We start from the raw sequence: 16,791 nt of genomic DNA, 5'->3' as shown, positions 1-16,791 counted from the left end.
GGCCACGCCCCATTTTTCTGCGGTGGGGGAGTGGCCCAGAGGCTCTGTGAGGTTCTTGCCATGCCCCCAGCCCCTCTGGCTGTGGGAATAGACGCACAGAATCTCTTAAGCGCTGCTCAGCCAGTGACATTGTGTCCCCCCCCCCCCCGCGGGACACTGCAGGCTCCGGGAGGGACGCGGGTACGTCCCTGAAGGTAAACGGGACAGTTGGGAAGTATGCCAATGTGCATAAAGTAATGGTTCCATCAGTAAGTTACATTGGCAGACATCTGGCAGTCACATTAATAACTTTACCACCCACAGTATATCGGGATGGGTGATTGCTAACAAGCAAGGTGCCCCCCAGTCCTGGCACCATAGGCTGCAGCCTAACCAGCCTATTGGTTAATCAGGCTCTGCATACATCAATAGAATGTTGTGATGTCTGATTGCTAATAAGGATCAAGGATCATATAATGTGGGAAGGGGCAGAGCCATTCTCTGCTGGGGACTTTTCTTATTGTTTTTGTTTTTTTTGGAGTTTGTTCATTAACAAATAGCTTACAAATGAATGGTTGAATGCAAATAAAATTTATATGAGATGCTGATGATTTGTGTTTTTGAAATTCCATTATAAATTGTGAGCAGACCTTATCATTTATCTGGAGTTGAACATTTGCTCATGTCAACTTGATTTAAACCAAACCAAGTCTCTTCACACATATGGAAACAATATATACGGGAAAATGTTTTCATGTCATTAACATTAAAATAATAACAGTCAGAGTAATTGACTCATTTATGTGTTATGCAAGTTGCCACCATTGTACTGGAGCTATGTAACCTTCCCAAACTCACCAACAACCTCTGATAGTAGTTTGTAGTAGTAGTAGTAAAACGTCAGCGCAGGAATCTCATTGTAGCTTTATAACCTTTTCGTGCTCCTCGCTTCTAGGGAAATCAGCTGATTCCACTCTGTCATCTTTCATAATGCTGACAGAACACAGCAGGTCTTGTCCTAAGCACCAGTCCAGCTATTTCCCAGCCAATACATACAAGAGGGAATGGCAGATAACTTTACAGTAGGTTCATTAAGCACTCTATCCATTACCAATGGACCAATATACAAGAACACTATGGGCCCCATTCAGACGTGCTCACTGGGCTGCGAGTGTTCTGAGGCCAGTGAGCAGGTAGCCACCACCCCCCCTGCCCTGAGAAATCCCGCCTTACAAGGGGATTTGCTGGGCTGTGAATGGATGTGTATGGGTACACATCTGTTTGCAAGTGCCCGCTCAGAGGAAAAGTCATTTGATGTTTACTTACATGCATCAAATGATTCTCCTCCTCCCTGCCGCTCGCAGTTGCTGCATAGCCTAGGACTTGGCGGCTGCAAGGAAAACTGGGGCTTCCGGGCAGACGCCAACCTCATGTGCCCGTCCCTAGCAGGCATAAGCACACCTGCCTTTTGCCGCGCACTCCCAACATTTCATTGGGCATGGCCACTGTTTTTGTGGGTACACCCACCCCATCACTCAGGCAGGTTTGCTTTCGGCAAACAAAGATTTTGCCGAAGGCGCTCGCACCCAAGCCCTGCACATGTGCATTGTTAATAACATTGGATAGCGGGCGAATTCGGTCAGAATTGGGCCCTATATGTGTGCCACAAATGACAAATGTAAAGGATAGCAGGCCGATATGCAGGGCAGATGTATGAACAGTCAGCAGCGCTGATTATTCCGCCAAGTGTGTCTTGGTGTGGTGCACCAAAAATAATTAATTGATGCCAATAAAATTTAACTTTTAATTGATTGTTCTAAAACTGCGAAATATCAAATAAACACAAATGACAAACAAAGTGAAAAGTAGTGCGTGTTTAAAAACAGCACGTGTGGGGACTACTTGTGTGTCTGAGATAGGTCTCTTAAATATTATAATTGTACAATGTAGCGTCTTGACAAACCAGTAACAGCTTCAAATGTGGGAAAACTTCCTCTTGTTACGTTTGTTGCAACTGTTTATTGCCATATAGGTGTACTGTTTGCACTTTATTCCGAAACTGTGTGTCTATTGTCAATGAAGTTGTTAGTACTGATATGTCGACACGTTGTGTCGATGATGTTGCTGTGGGACTGGAGGTATTATAGATGCCTTATTAGGTAGTGCTTAAATGCAATGCCCGTATGGTGTGAAACCCTTGGCTGCTACAGTATTTGCTTGTAGCAATATAATCAGGCAAAGACTGATGATTGTTCCAATATCCATTATTAGTAATATAGGGCAAATTGCAAGCACATACAGCGATACACACTTATGGGTTAATGCAATGCGCATGTGACAGGAAGCATGAACAGTAGCTTCTATATTAAAGTAACTGATGATAACCCTGATATTGTTTGCTGAGCAAACTGTCAGCACATCAGAAATATTAGGTACACTGCGCATGCATTAGTGTGGTCAGGCAATACTCGATAGTCCCTATAGCACCAGTGAGGTCAAGCGGTACACGCTAATCGGTAGCGTGTCTGCTTACTATCTATCACTGGGTTAGCAGCGGAAGTACATGTAGAGTCTACCCGCCGCTATCTCAGGCAATGGATACACACAGTTATAGGATAATTACAGCCCTAAGAGATGAATGATGCTAAAATACACATATAATAGGTTCAATACAGGAGAGACGGTGCACACAGTAGTACACCCACACGGCCGTGCTGCCGGCGTGCGTTTCGCTCCCCGCTTTTTCAAGGCAAAAAAGATATGCTTAATATTGCAAAGCAGGAAGTGTTATAGCGCTGTCTCCAAATCCTCAACCTTCCATCTTCATGACATAATTAAAAACTTGTTCTATCAGAACATGTGACCTGTCCAATCACTTTATTCCTAAGCAATTTGGAGACTTCTCACCCTGTTTGCAGCAGGCAATGACATATGGATAGGCCTTCTGTAGCCATCTTTGGTCCCTGATTCATATTATCTGTAATTTGATACACTGTTGCCTGACTGGACTGCCCGATCCAGAATCCAGTAGCCATTTAGGACCACAGGCTTTGCATTAAGGCACAGTTTATAGTCCATTTATGCACAGTACAGTAGGGACGGCAGTCTATGGAGTCACCACAGGGATATAATCAGACTTTGTGATGGTGAGTCAGCATGTGTGTTTAATCTGTGCCTGACATCACTGTCTGGTAGTTGGGTAATCGTTTTACAGTGAATACTTACATATACACTAGTTCAGTGGTTCCCAAACTTTTTTAAATCCTAGCACCCCCTAGGCCATTTGCAACTACCAGCAATGGTTTTGCCTGTTAAATTGACCATAAATTATTTGAATTGGTCCGGAACCTTCAACCCAGGGCATCCCTGTGTTGTTAACAAATGTTGACAACACTGAAAGAACAAACTAGGTAAAACAGACAGACCTAGAGGTTGGAGGGCCCTGCTGCAAGCTTACAATCTTGCCACCTAATATCAACAGTATATTACACATGTAAAAACCTAATGGTCATTTTGAGGGAACACTTTCTTTCTAAATACCTGATTGTTAATCATTGTGGTTCCATTGACGACCACCTGGAGGCACTGTCTCCTCATCTTAATGTCCTGTGGACGTGAGGGTTTGGTTAGCAGGTTACACATTCATTTTGAGCAGTGCAATGCAGTCCCTTGGCAGCAGTCCTTCCTCTGTCACTGTCCTTCTTGTGTATTTGACAGCAAGGTTGCAGGGGACATCCCAGCCACCGTGTTTATCACAGGAAATACAATCTGTGTTTATTACACACTGGACGTTTGTTATGATAACAGCATGCATTGCTGACTGAAGAAGTTAACGCACCCATACTTTAGAATTGTATATCTATTTTTCCTTTTTATTTGCATGGTGCAAAATCTGGGCTTGGTAACACATGATAATATTAAAATGTAAATATCTGACTATACAAATCTACAGATTGAAGATGAAGATGAAGTGATATATTTGCTATGCAGTGGATTTTCCAAGCCTACAATCTTCGCAGATTTGGCATATTTAAAAGGGCAATAGTAGTAAATGTGAAATCAATTTGGTTCTGCATAAAGTTTTATTGGTCTTTTAAATCGCCCAGACAAAATCTGCAAAATCCAAGTGCTTCGAATGTCCATTGTGTTTTGGATACTGGAAAATAAGTGGGAACAGTGAGAAGAGCATTGTGTGACTAATGAAGTAGGTCATGCCAGAAGGAATGGAAAGCAGTTTATTTACAGCCCCCAGCTTCCAGCAGCCATGAAACGGTTACTGTGTCTCCAAGCTTTGCCTCTGTGCATATCCTATTGCACCTTTTGTAGACTATGCTGAGGCTATAAAGTAGCTAATACTTCTAGGTTTTATTTTTGCATCCTTGGTAATGTCAGAATTGTGCAAAGTTTATACCATATGCATGCGTGTAGAAATAAGACGCCATTTATAAAAAAGGGCAAATGTTTATATAGCGCACATGCTATACAGCGCTTTGCATTGTAAAATGCTCCATTGCAGCTTACAATTTATATTCCCAACTACATAGGTGCGCATACACAGTAGAGTTATCAATGTGTAATTAGATGCCAGTTAACCCCCCCCCCCCCCCGGTTTGTTTTTTGGCTGTGGGAGGCAATTAGAACTTAGAATTTTATGGCAGATAAGAATGGTTTGGTCCATCTTGTCTGCCCATGACAACTGCAGAAAACCAATGCAAACATGGGGAGAACATACAAACTCTATACAGATATTGCTTTGGTCCGGAATTGAACGCATGATAGAGCTGTGATGCTGACATCTTTGTCAATCATGTTGTCCTAATTGTAGGTGATAAAAACTGAAATGTAAAGCCACATGGATTGGTAGCAGAAACTTAAGTCCGGGACCAAGACATGGGAGGACATTGTGCATGTCTTGCAAGATATGGTTTTGACCCAGTGGCTGTCTTGTGTATAGATCTGATATTTGTGTATAGATCTGATGTTTATGTACAAATGACATCTGGGATATCAGTTGCACCATTGAACTTCTGATCAACACTATGATGTCTAGAATGTCTGTCTCCACTAGACACTGGGGCCAGCCCAAGTGTGAAATAATTCACAGTGGCTGACTAGTACATGCCCAGAAAACAGTGACAACATGCCTGCATTGTTCTAACCACCCCCTGTATCTCCCCCAAATGGTCACTACCTGTCATTAACTTTTTTTTTTTTTATAGATCCTTGTTATCAGCAACACAACCACTGTTTATCTTTAGAACTTTAGTAAAACTAACTCAGGATCCATACATTTATGCGATTTGGGCCAATTTCACCCGATTCTGACAGACCGCGTCAAGAAATCGGGTGAAATTGGGCAAAATCGCAGGTTTGACTTCCAATCTGAAGCACAGCCCTGTGAGCATCAGATAGGATACAGATGTTGGACCTGTTCGCACATTCAACCTCCTACTCGAACCCCCTTCCAGTGGAGGGAATGAGGTCGCATGCAATACATAACATGCAAAAGGACTGCATGTGATATATCGCATGCTATCCTGCCATCTGGGAAGGTCCTGAACGGCTCCAGTGGGATCGGATAGCCATACACTGCTGTGAGAGGTCGCATTAGTGTATGGCCACCTTATACTGTGAGCAATGACAAGTTATCATTTGAAGTGATAAAGATTTCCAGCTGGTTGGAGGCCCAGCCACTGCTGCAAATAAGACCTAGAGAAAAGGGAAAGGCAGCTTGCAGTAAGGGACCCTGTGTATTCCACGGAAATGCGGAAGATGTTACAGCTGTTTGTTGGAAATAATTTAAGTTATTTGTTATCTCACAACTATTTAAGGAATAGATATATGAAGCTGTGATAATGGAGGAGAAGTGAAAAAGTGTCTGGTACTTTATCACAGGCCAATCAGCTCCTAACTGTCCCTTTTTAAACCCAGCCTGTAACTTAACAGTGATTGGCCGGTGATAAAATCCCAGGCACTTTATAACTTCTCCTCCCTTATCACTGCTTCATACATCTTCCCCTAAAAATGCTGGAGAAAGTTGCTGTAATTTCTAATGAAAGCTGGCAAAACCATGTTAAATTGGAATTATTATTTAATGATGAGTTATTAAATGAGTGATCAGAAACCAGATACTAATGAAACCCAATGAAGTTGGGTATACAGCGGCATTGTCATTTCATCATAAACACTGTAATTATCAGATCGGCCACCAGGGGGTACTAATGGTTCTGTGTATGTCTGCTCTTCGGACTTCTTAACACCTCCAGACACACCCACCTTAAGATAAAAACCGTTTCCTTCTTGTCATGTTGTCTGCTGTTCCATCATACTTTGACATCAATTGCTTGTACATGTACCTATTAAATTGTACAAACTTGAATGTACTGTAATGTGAGGCTCTATGCCCAGACTGTGTACAGCAGGTGTCTTTTAGAACATTGGAAGCTGTCTTGTTTACTGTGGAAATCGCAGTGTAATTGGAAGCAGCGTCTTGTACCCCTCCTCTGTATGTTCTAATCAGTGTGTAAGGGGTGGTGGACTGCACTGCAACCGCCTGCCAGATCCTTACTAGGACTGGAGTAACCTGACCTGGGGCTATATTGGGGCTGTCAGGAGAAAGGGTCAGTGACAGATGCTCTGCACATACTGGAACTGGTAACATCATTCCTCTATCCAGGCAGGTATTTGGGGTATTTTATTGCAAAATGTGGGATCCTTATGTATTTTATATTGCTGGATAGTATATTTGAATACTTTGCTGTTTGTGCAGGTGATTTCAATCCCATTGTAAAAGCAGACCAGTGCCTAGCACAGGAGACTCTCTGGATTAGTAGCTGCTTCAGAGAGTGTTAAAGCTTCCTTTATCGGATGGCTCACAAATGGGCAAATTACTATTTAGTTCTCGCTGAGCACCAAGATCTGGAAGTTTTGAAAAAACAAAACAAAAAAAAATGTGATGTTGCACTGAACAGCAGATTAGCTATTCAGTCCCTCATGGTACAGTTTTACAGCTTAGAATTTCTTTCTATATCCAGTTGCACAGAGGTGGGTGGGTGCAGGCGGCTCAGTTAGTTTTTACTGAACTCTCAACAATCTGTCCACGTTTAATCCGGCATCATTCTAGAACAATCACATAAGATGTCCATGTTACGCTCAACTTAGAGTCGCGTCAGTTTACGAATTATTACAATTTTGACATGTAAGGATGGTAGCAATGGCATTTTGTGAATACATATCTGTGTGTGACTGGGAGTGATGTGTGTGCGAGAGGGGAATGACAACTAGCCTTTCCTGCTTTGTAATATAATCGGCTTAGCTCTCTGCTCTGGGCTTTTGCTCTTTTCCTATACTTCCCTAACTACCTTGTTCTCCTTTCTTCTGTCCCTCTGTTTCCTTACAGGTGGAGAACATAGAAAAGTCAGTAAGCACTCCGCGTTGTGTGTGTCTCTATGTTTGTGTTGGCTTTTTTCCTGCTATGAGTCTTTCCCTCACAGTATTTGTCTGCATGTTTAGGAAGCATACTAGTTGGGCATACGGTCTTTAGGTCGACATGACGAAGGTCGACACTAAGCATTAGGCTGACAATGGGAAGGTCGAAAGTCAAAAGGTCTTTTTACATTTAGATTTTTTGTGCCGACATGCGGTTTTTCATACCCTACCATCCAGTAGGGCATGGAGGGAGAATATAATAGTGTGCCCAGTGCAGCAAGGCACCGTGCCCAAAGCATGGCAAGTGCAGCGGTACACTGATTCGGTGTCCATGTCGACTTACGGCAAAATTCATACCAAAAAACGTGAAAAACTCATGTTGACGTTTTGACTGCCGACCTTACCATTGTCAACTTAATGCTTGCGTCAACCTTCTCCATGTCAACCTATTTCATTTGTAAACCTAAGCCCTGTCAGCTTTTAGTAGTCAAACTAATGTATGTCGACCCATTGTGTCAACCCTATGGCCCATACCCACTAGTTGTGGGATGTTTGATACCTCTGTTGTGTAGGCACACACAGCCTTTCTGTGCATTTATCCTTCTTTGCTCTCGCAGGGTTGCCAAAAACCCCAAAGAGCAGAACGTGCCCAACGCTGTCAACGGACTGACCCAATCCTCTCTCAACGCTTTTCTTTTAGACGATCAGTAAGTCCGGCACTGTGATAGAGCGCGCAGCCAGTGCTGCAGCCTGAAATTCCAGACTTTTATAAAGGTGGCTGTGTTGCTTTGTGAGTAACACTAAATCCCTTATCATTCCTACCTGTGCCCTCCCCACCCCCACCCTCTGTATTATACCATACACCAGGCATTCACTTAGGATGGAATCGCAACCTGCCTTCCTCTCCAATGACTCCAGTAAAAAGCGCTTGGTAGAGGACACTGAGGACTGGAAACCTCGAACAGGGACCACACAGTCCCGCTCTTTTCGCATCCTGGCACAGCTCACTGGCACAGATTTCAGTAAGTGGCCCTGCTTAGCTGGTGCAGATATCACAATATGATTATTGAACTGGCATTTGAGGCATTGTATTACATTATTTTCATGTCTTACCCGCAAACAACCTAAACAACATAAAAAAAAGGACTTTTATGTGTTCTGTGATCAGCTGTTGAACACTCCGTCCCTGGGTACTTATTGATGCTAACACTATAACTAACCTTATGTTCTATCCTTAATACAACACATGTGATACAGCCCGATGACAGACCTCACATAATGTGCCACAACGAAGGCTGTCATTTGTACAGCTAGAATTATTGCTTATAATAGTGTAGCTTGTGTGTTTTTTGTATCCACGCGAGAACTTTTCAACTAAATCAAGTCATGCATGCTCAGCTATTTATTTATTAACAGTTTCTTATATAGCGCACACATATTCTGCAGCGCTTTACAGAGAATATTTGAACATTCATATCAGTCCCTGCCCCAGTGGAGCTTACAATCTATATTCCCTACCACATGTACACGCACACAGACATTCTAGAGTTAATTTGTTGGGAGCCAATTAACCTACAGTATATTTTTGGATTGTGGGAGGAAACCAGAGTACCCGGAGTAATCTCACGCAAGCACAGGGAGAATATACAAACTCCACACAGTTAGGGTTATGGTGTATGTCGAACCCATGACCCCGGCGCTGTGAGGCAGTAATGCTAACCATTACACCGTCTGTGATGCCCAGATGATCATGTGCTAGCTTAAATATAAAATAAACCACTTGATCATTTATTATTACTATTAATCTCCCTCATACCGGCACCTTCTGTATGCTTTTTATCTACATATGGAATATGAACAACTCTGCACACTGCTGTGTAAGAACTATGGCATTGGACAGTGAATAAACACAGCTGCTCTGACAGTGAAAAAACAATATTACAGAATTCACATTGTCTAGAACATTTTTTGTTTAAATACAAATGGAAATATCATCTGCACTGTTCTGCCTGTTCACAGCTTAGCACTTTACCTTTTGTTCCTTGAACTATTTTCATCCTCAATTTCTTCCTTTGCCCTATCCCTCTTTCTGTTATCACTGATTACAGTGCAAGACCCTGATGATGAGCACATGAAAAGGGTGAGGTAAGCATCCGTCACCTGCTGTGGCCTATAAAAGAGAATTAATATATGGTCTACCTTCTGTTAAAAGACCACTAAACCTAAAATACAAGTTGCTTTCTATAAGAGCTACTGGTGACATACATTTCATAGAGAACACCCTTGTAGTGTGCTCAATTTTGGACCTATATCCGGTTTCTTGTTCTCACTAGTGATGGCTTTCTTTAATGGCAACATCATCAGGGCTGGGGAACCTATGCCATGCCAAACTGTTGCACAGCATGCTGGGATGCGTAGTTCAACAACAGCTGGAGGACTAAAGGCCCCCATACACTAGCCAATTTTGGTCAGATTTCGGCCAGATCAGTCGGATCTGGGCGAAATCAGACCAAAATCGGCTAGTTTTGATGTCCCCTCAGATCCGATGCGCGGTCCCGTGCGCATCGGATCTGCGTCGGGTGGTCGGACCTGCTGCACGTCCAACCACCCGACTTGGGACCTAGTGGGGCGGCGGTGGAGGGAGCGGGGGACGCTGCAGGACGCTGGGTACGCTGCGGGACGCTGGGTACGCAGCGGCTGGGGACGCTGCGGGACGCTGGGTACGCAGCGGCTGCGCTTCGGGTGACACAGGCGGCATAGAGCCGGGCAGGGGGAGCCGGGAGCTGTCAGCACTGAATAAAAAAAAAAAGCCCATACAATGAATGGGCGGCCTGTGATTGGCTGAGCGCTCTCTCAGCCAGTCAGCAATTGGCTGAGAGAGCGCTCAGCCAATCACAGGCTGCCCATTCATTGTATAGGCTTTTTTCTAGCACTGACAGCTCCCGGCTCCCGCTGCCCGGCTCTATGTGCCGCCTGTGTCTCTATGTGCCGCCTGTGTCCCCCGCAGCGTCCCCAGCCCCCCCTGCTCCCACCAGCAGCCCTGCTCTGAAGCCCCCCCCCCCCCCTGCTCCCCGGGTTTTTTACATGTGATAAATCGAGACGATTTATCACATGTAAAAAATGGCACATCAAGTGCCAATCTAATCAAGCTCCCCCGGGGAGCAGCCGGGGAAGGTCAGGGGGAAGTCAGGGGCGACTTGTCCTAAGGACAAGTTGCCCTAGTGTATGGGGGCCTTAAAGGTTCCCCATCCCTGGTATAGAGGATCCTATTTATGGGATATTGTGGCAGTCCTTGTACTTCCACAATACCATAAGATTAATTTATAGAAAATCAGTACAGGGCTCAACCTGTCTTGAAAATATGTATTTTCTTATTGGGGAAGACTTGAATGGCAGAAATAATATAACATTTTGGATATTTTATCTACTGCTTTACTTGTATATAAGGTGAAATATTAGCTCCAATCTCAGAGCAAAGGCCTCCGGGGGAGAAGCACCTCCTTGCTGTAGATAGATTTTAGTGTGGCTATTGAACAAGGAGCTTCAAATAATAATAATAATAATAATAAAAAAAAAAAAATAATAATAATAAAAATTCATATATTTTCTGTTCTGCTGATAAACAACTGACGTTTCTGCAGTGCTGGACAGGGGGGACTCACAACTAAATCTCCCCCCCCCCCCCCCCCCACACACACACACACACAATTGGGCGTGCTGGTGCTGAAGTGCTCCTCTAAATGCAAAAACAGTGCTCCTTTAACAGTTTTCTGTTAAATCATGCGTTTCTAGTTACTATATACAGTAGCTAATCTTTAAATGATAGTTTTAGCTAGATTGTATTAATTACAAACTTTTAAGTGCAATACCAGCACCTGGATCATATAAATAATGTCTGAGCAGACACACTAAATGCTGCAGCAGCTACAGTTCAGCTGCACGGCTCTTTCAAGCACTACTACCACTGTCCTTCAGTGTTCTCCCTGTATATTTTGATCACAAGTAAATGGTGCAGCAATGGGGATAATAATTTTATTGGGAATCTGTGTTTCCAAGCTCATTTTTAAATAATAAAATACATTTCTGGCTACGAAATTAAATGCAGTCTTTAGGTCCTGACCTTTCTTGCGCCGTATTCATTAGATCCCTGTGCAGGTTACAGCCTTGTCACATTTACTATTGGATGCTGCAAGTGGCAACTACTAGAGCTTAGGAATTTTCCATCTTTTGACCTCCTCACTTTTGGAGATGCAGTAGATGGAATGTGGCAGGCTGCAGCCTCTGAAGTACTTTTCTCATGCCCTCCGCGGGCTCATTAAAATATGGCCATTGATGATAATTTCAAAGCTTGCTGAATAGCTCTGAACTTGCTTTTATCTACTATTCTTTTTGTCTACTTTTTTCTTCTTTCTTATATTTTCTTGTTCTGTCTCTCTCCCCCCCCCCCCCCCCCCTTATCTATCTCTTCCCTCTTCCCATGGCACAGGGAAAAGTTCATCACCGAGCTTCAGAGCCCCCGATATACCCGCCTGCGTGACTGGCACCACGAGAGATCGGCCTGCTCCCTAAATGTGAAGCCTTGAGCAGATAAAAGAGGGGCGGGACCAGGTGGGGAAGAATATTCAGAAAACAGGACAGGGAAGCTGATGCGCTTCTATCCTATGATGTCATACATATTCTTTTGTCACAAATGTTGTGTTGCCCACAACCTTTCCTTGTTTCAGCATTTGTAAATACATCATACATCTCCCTACCGGCATATCATTTTCTCTACATTTACAATGCATCTTATCTAGTCTTTTTTTTTTTTTTCTTTCTATATTTTTCTTTCTGTTCTCATCATACATGAACACAATCTGACTAAACAATGCCAAAGAGCAGCGAATATAGATATCACTACCTTACTGTAAGCAATAATGCTGTACATTTCCATTTCATGTGCACACATTGCGAACTACAGTAAGCGTTGTGTGATTATTGCACATCCTATCCCTGTCATGTTATTTATTTCTGTATTTCCTGTCCTTGCTCTGTAGCATTCTGGTTTTGTGGGAAGCATTGTCCTATGAATACACAAGGAAGCGGAGATAGATCCGGTACACCACACTGCCACTCTCCATATGGAGATAATACTGTGACACAAACTACCTTTCAGCTAGTGCCTGCCTTAGTGTGAAACAGAGTGTGTATGTATAGAGGGTTCTTCATAGTAGCTGCAATGTTATCGGGAGTGATCCGGGGTTTGCTTTTATGTGGATGAGAGAAGATGACGCATAGACACAATAAATATATTTGATGTATTTCTTTTTTTGTTGCAGTGTTTCATTATGTTTGTTTTTATACAGTGCGCCTGCTATTCCAAATACCGGTACTTCATACAAAATGTCTCCTCATTTATTTGTCATTGAGAGGGTCACTTTTATGTGGTGGGAAGAAATGAATGTTAAGGTCTAGGTTGCAGGATACATTATGGTTTTATTTTTTACTAAAGTCACGCACTATTTTTAAGCATATACAGCAGGTAAGTTTCTATAATATTTGAACATGCTGTATGTGTGTGTATGTGTATATATATATATATATATATATATATATATATATATATATATATATATATACGGCCACCAGGTGGACACTATGAAGGTCGACATACATTAGGTCAACCACTACACATTAAATAGGTTTACATGGCTAAGGTCGACAGGGTCGTAGGGTCGACAGTCAAGAGGTCGACATGAGTTTTTAATTATTTTTTCCAAAACCAGACGTGGAGGGAGAATATAATGGTGTACCGAGCACAGTGTGGCCCCGCGCCCAATGCATAGCGAGCGTAGCACACTGATATGATGTCCATGTCGACTTACTGCGAAATTCAGAACAGCCATCATTTTGACTGGCTTTGCATTAGTAGGGTAATAATGATCCAAGATGACTTTGTACACGTTATTTTTCTGGCTTAACCTCTGCTTAGTATATATAGAACGGTTAATAGAGTGGATTATCCAGGGTGGAAAGGGATATAGAACTAGTGTCATCAATAAGTTAATGAACGAGACTTAGTTCTTAGGGGGAAAATCACTTGGTCGCACAGTGCCACCGGATCTGGCGGATGAAGGTGCACAGGATATATTAGCGATGTTGAGGTCTCCCGTAGTATACGCAGTCACGGCAATTCTCAGAGACTTGAATCTTCACCATAGACGAACTCGAGCATGTAGCTGTTGGACAAAGGCACATTTGTATTTCTAGTGTGTTTTGTTTTTCTTGCTCCTTATCCAACCACAGCCAAGGATTTCTCCTTTTTTATATGATTTCTATAGCACTGACATAAATTGTTCAACCAGAGAATAAAAAAAAAAAATTCTGCACATCAATGCCGGTAACAGTGGAGTTTACTGTGTAGCATCAAAACTGTGGCTACACAGTAAAAAGCATTGATGACCAATATGCTGCTGTGCAATATGTATGATCCAGTAGGTAATCTATAATTATGCAGTATACTTCCCAGGTCCAGTGGGAAAGTCCTAATAGCTGAAGAATTGGAAGGTATGTCCGTTCAATTTGCTGCCACTCCTTGGCTAGGCCACCTCACCTGTACACGTCGGCTTACCCTCCAGTTTTGGGAGGTATGATGGCTGAAATATGAACAGAACTGACTCAAATCTATGATTTTCTTGTGGTCCTCTTTGTGGATGTCTCACATAAGAGTAGTGTATTCTACATCTGCACAGGATACCTGGTGATCCAGGAAGTATACTTATAATTTACACGGCTTCCTGGTATATTCCCATGGTGTTGAGAAAGTAGGATGTGAGTCTAAAGCTGAACACATTTACCTAATACAGTGTATTTGTAGATGTGTACACACACTTTGATTTGCTTTAGATTCGATGTTAGATTAGATTTTCTATTAGATCTGGCATTAGATCTTTCCATTAGATCTGTACTTTTACATTCAATTTGATATCAGTTTCACAGTGTACACATTCGATTTAATAGATTGTATTCAATATTTCCTTGCCTGCACAGTCTATTTTTCTTTTCAATATAGAGAAAACGGGAGCGCGCATCGAATCGAATGCCAGTCGAAAGTGTCCTAAAAACCTTTCGATTTTCGATTAGGTTTCTATTAGATTTTGCTTCTATAAGCAAAATTGAATAGAAAACAGGGAAAAATCCAATGCATGTGTACACAGCTCAAGTCTTACTGTATGAAATCCTTAAAATGACGTAAAATTAACATGTTGTTTCCCTTAACGTTAAAAATATAAAAAGTCACCTGGGTCTGTGTATAAATAAATGAGAGTGTTCGAAATGCTTCTAGCGCCTGCACTTGTATCTCTCGATTATCACTCCTTTCAATCACATTGTCTCACAATGAAAGAGGAATATGACGTGCGCACAATTTGCAGTGCTTCTGTGACTAAGCTTTTCTCTGTTGTAGCACATAACGGAGTCAGTACAGTAAAGACGCAAGCACATCCTATTTCCTACCTCACGCCATCATACCAGCATTGTGTGCACATATGGAATGTCACAGCACAGCGTGCCCAGGTGCATGTGAGTGCAGAAGCACGTTGCCAATGCATGTTCTGTACAGCATGCTATATAGTTTCTCCATTTCTGGCCCCATGCACATTAGGAGCTAGGCCAGTAGCAGTCATGTACAAGTGCATACCAGTGAGGGTGTGCTGATACAACTCTATCCCGTTTCTTATGCGGATTTTGTTGGGTTACAACTTACAGGTGACTTTTATGGGAGGAATCAGAATGTTGGTGCATCCATAAACCTCATCTTTCTTTTGGAAACATCAGTGTGCACTATGATAGATTATCTTAATGTGCTAGTGTATTTTATGTGTGCAACTTAATTTGCTCACATACAAAAGTACCGCTTTACAGCCAACTCATAAATGAGGTCTATAACCCTCTATACATAGGGCTGTATACAATGCTGCTCAGGGAGGGGTGTTTGGATGGTGAGGATGGCTTTTTTGGCAAGGAAAAGGCATCCTCGCCATCCAGTCACTCCCCAGCTGCCCGCCATGTTCAACGTTCTGGGGAAATCCCGGAACAGCGAGGTTTACAGCAAATGCAGCAAGACCACTGTATATAGCGGTGAACCTCGTTGTTTTGACGGCTGCACTCACCATTTTCACCTCGCTGAATAGACCCAGTGAGGTGGAAACAGAGAGTAAAGAGGGGTCAGTTAAATATTGACCCGCAAGCTATCTAAACTGTTTCATCAAAAACGACTTCATCAGGGGTACAACTATGGGTGATACAGAAAGAAAAAAGGGGGCTATAATTATATACCGAATAGGATCTTCTAACAAGATCAGAACATTGAAAAATATTCTTTATAGCACAAATACATAACATCTGAAATAATATATGGAAATATAGATATGGAGCAAGCAGAGCAATTGTCTGCAGCATCTGCTGGCAGCAAGTGAATCTTTCTCTTTTACACATACAGAAACACAGAGGCAATCACAAGGTAGCAGACTAACTTTCAAAGCTTTTGCTTCGAGCGGGAATAGCTAGTGTATCATAATAGCTTCTAAAATACACAACGCAACAGGTACCAGCTGTTGCTTGGGAATGTTATGCCTATGGAGTACTATCCTATGCATTGTCAAAGGACAATTCATTAACATTAATGACCTTGGAGTCCTGCAGACTATTGGAAGATCATCTTTGGTAACTAGTTTCATCACTGCATAGTGAGTAATGTATTTGGCACATGTATATTTGGTATAAGTTCTATTATTATGCCCCTGTGGTTTTTGATGAAAGCAAGTTCTATATGGGCATTGCAATGTAGCAGACAAATTGCTGGCATTTGAGAGTGAGATTCACACAAAAAAAATGTTCTATATGTTGAACTGAAATGGTGACTTATCTTTAACAGTGGGTATTTCAATAGCTAACAATGCTGACAAACAGCTTGCGCTGTGCTTAGTATGAAACTAGTCATTGTGCGTTTACAGTTAGTCTTTTAGATGTATAATTGGAAATGTATTAAGAAATCTCAGGTGGGAAGCTATTTAACCCTATGCTACCTGTGGCATCCATTGCTTTACAACATTTCTTCCAGCTTATTATCGCACTTGGTGTGTGGCCGCCTGTTCCCAAGTACCTATGCCAAATAAAGGTTTAAGGGGTTAAGCTTTGGCTCTGTACAAGATCCAGCAGTGACAAATAATTCTCCTTTCTATGTACTGCCCAGGGCAGCTGAGAGCTCAAGCCTTTGTGTTCAGATTCTCCTGCTAAGAGGTAATCTTGTCTGCCCCCACACTCCTCCTGTCCAGAAGCCCAACAGATGTTGCACAGATGTCGGTTGATTAGGATGCAGGCTGATGGTCAATTAACCCCCACCCT

The 16,791-nt window shown here is 42.5% G+C and overlaps 1 protein-coding gene across 6 annotated transcripts in view; it reads left to right on the top strand.

Annotated features, from left to right (window-relative positions):
- The window catches only part of PDLIM7 (PDZ and LIM domain 7), a 75,836-nt gene that overhangs the window by 40,716 nt on the left and 18,329 nt on the right, over positions 1-16,791 (top strand). Inside the window, exons 6-9 of one of the 6 annotated variants that reach the window (XM_083182095.1) lie at positions 8,025-8,114; positions 8,275-8,429; positions 9,516-9,552; positions 11,894-12,913. The exons of 4 other annotated variants lie outside the window; for them this stretch is intronic. In XM_083182095.1, the coding sequence (XP_083038221.1) occupies positions 8,025-8,114; positions 8,275-8,429; positions 9,516-9,552; positions 11,894-11,990 (379 nt within the window). In that variant the 3' untranslated portion in view covers positions 11,991-12,913. Of the gene's footprint in view, positions 1-8,024; positions 8,115-8,274; positions 8,430-9,515; positions 9,553-11,893; positions 12,916-16,791 lie in introns of those variants that run through there. One more of the 6 variants, XM_083182096.1, reaches the window with a different exon arrangement.

Source organism: Crinia signifera, chromosome 4 (assembly GCF_055691185.1).
Source record: "Crinia signifera chromosome 4, ASM5569118v1, whole genome shotgun sequence".
In the NCBI taxonomy this organism is placed as follows: Eukaryota; Metazoa; Chordata; class Amphibia; order Anura; family Myobatrachidae; genus Crinia; species Crinia signifera.
Note: the sequence above shows the minus strand (reverse complement) of the source record. Positions and strands in the feature narration are given on the sequence as shown.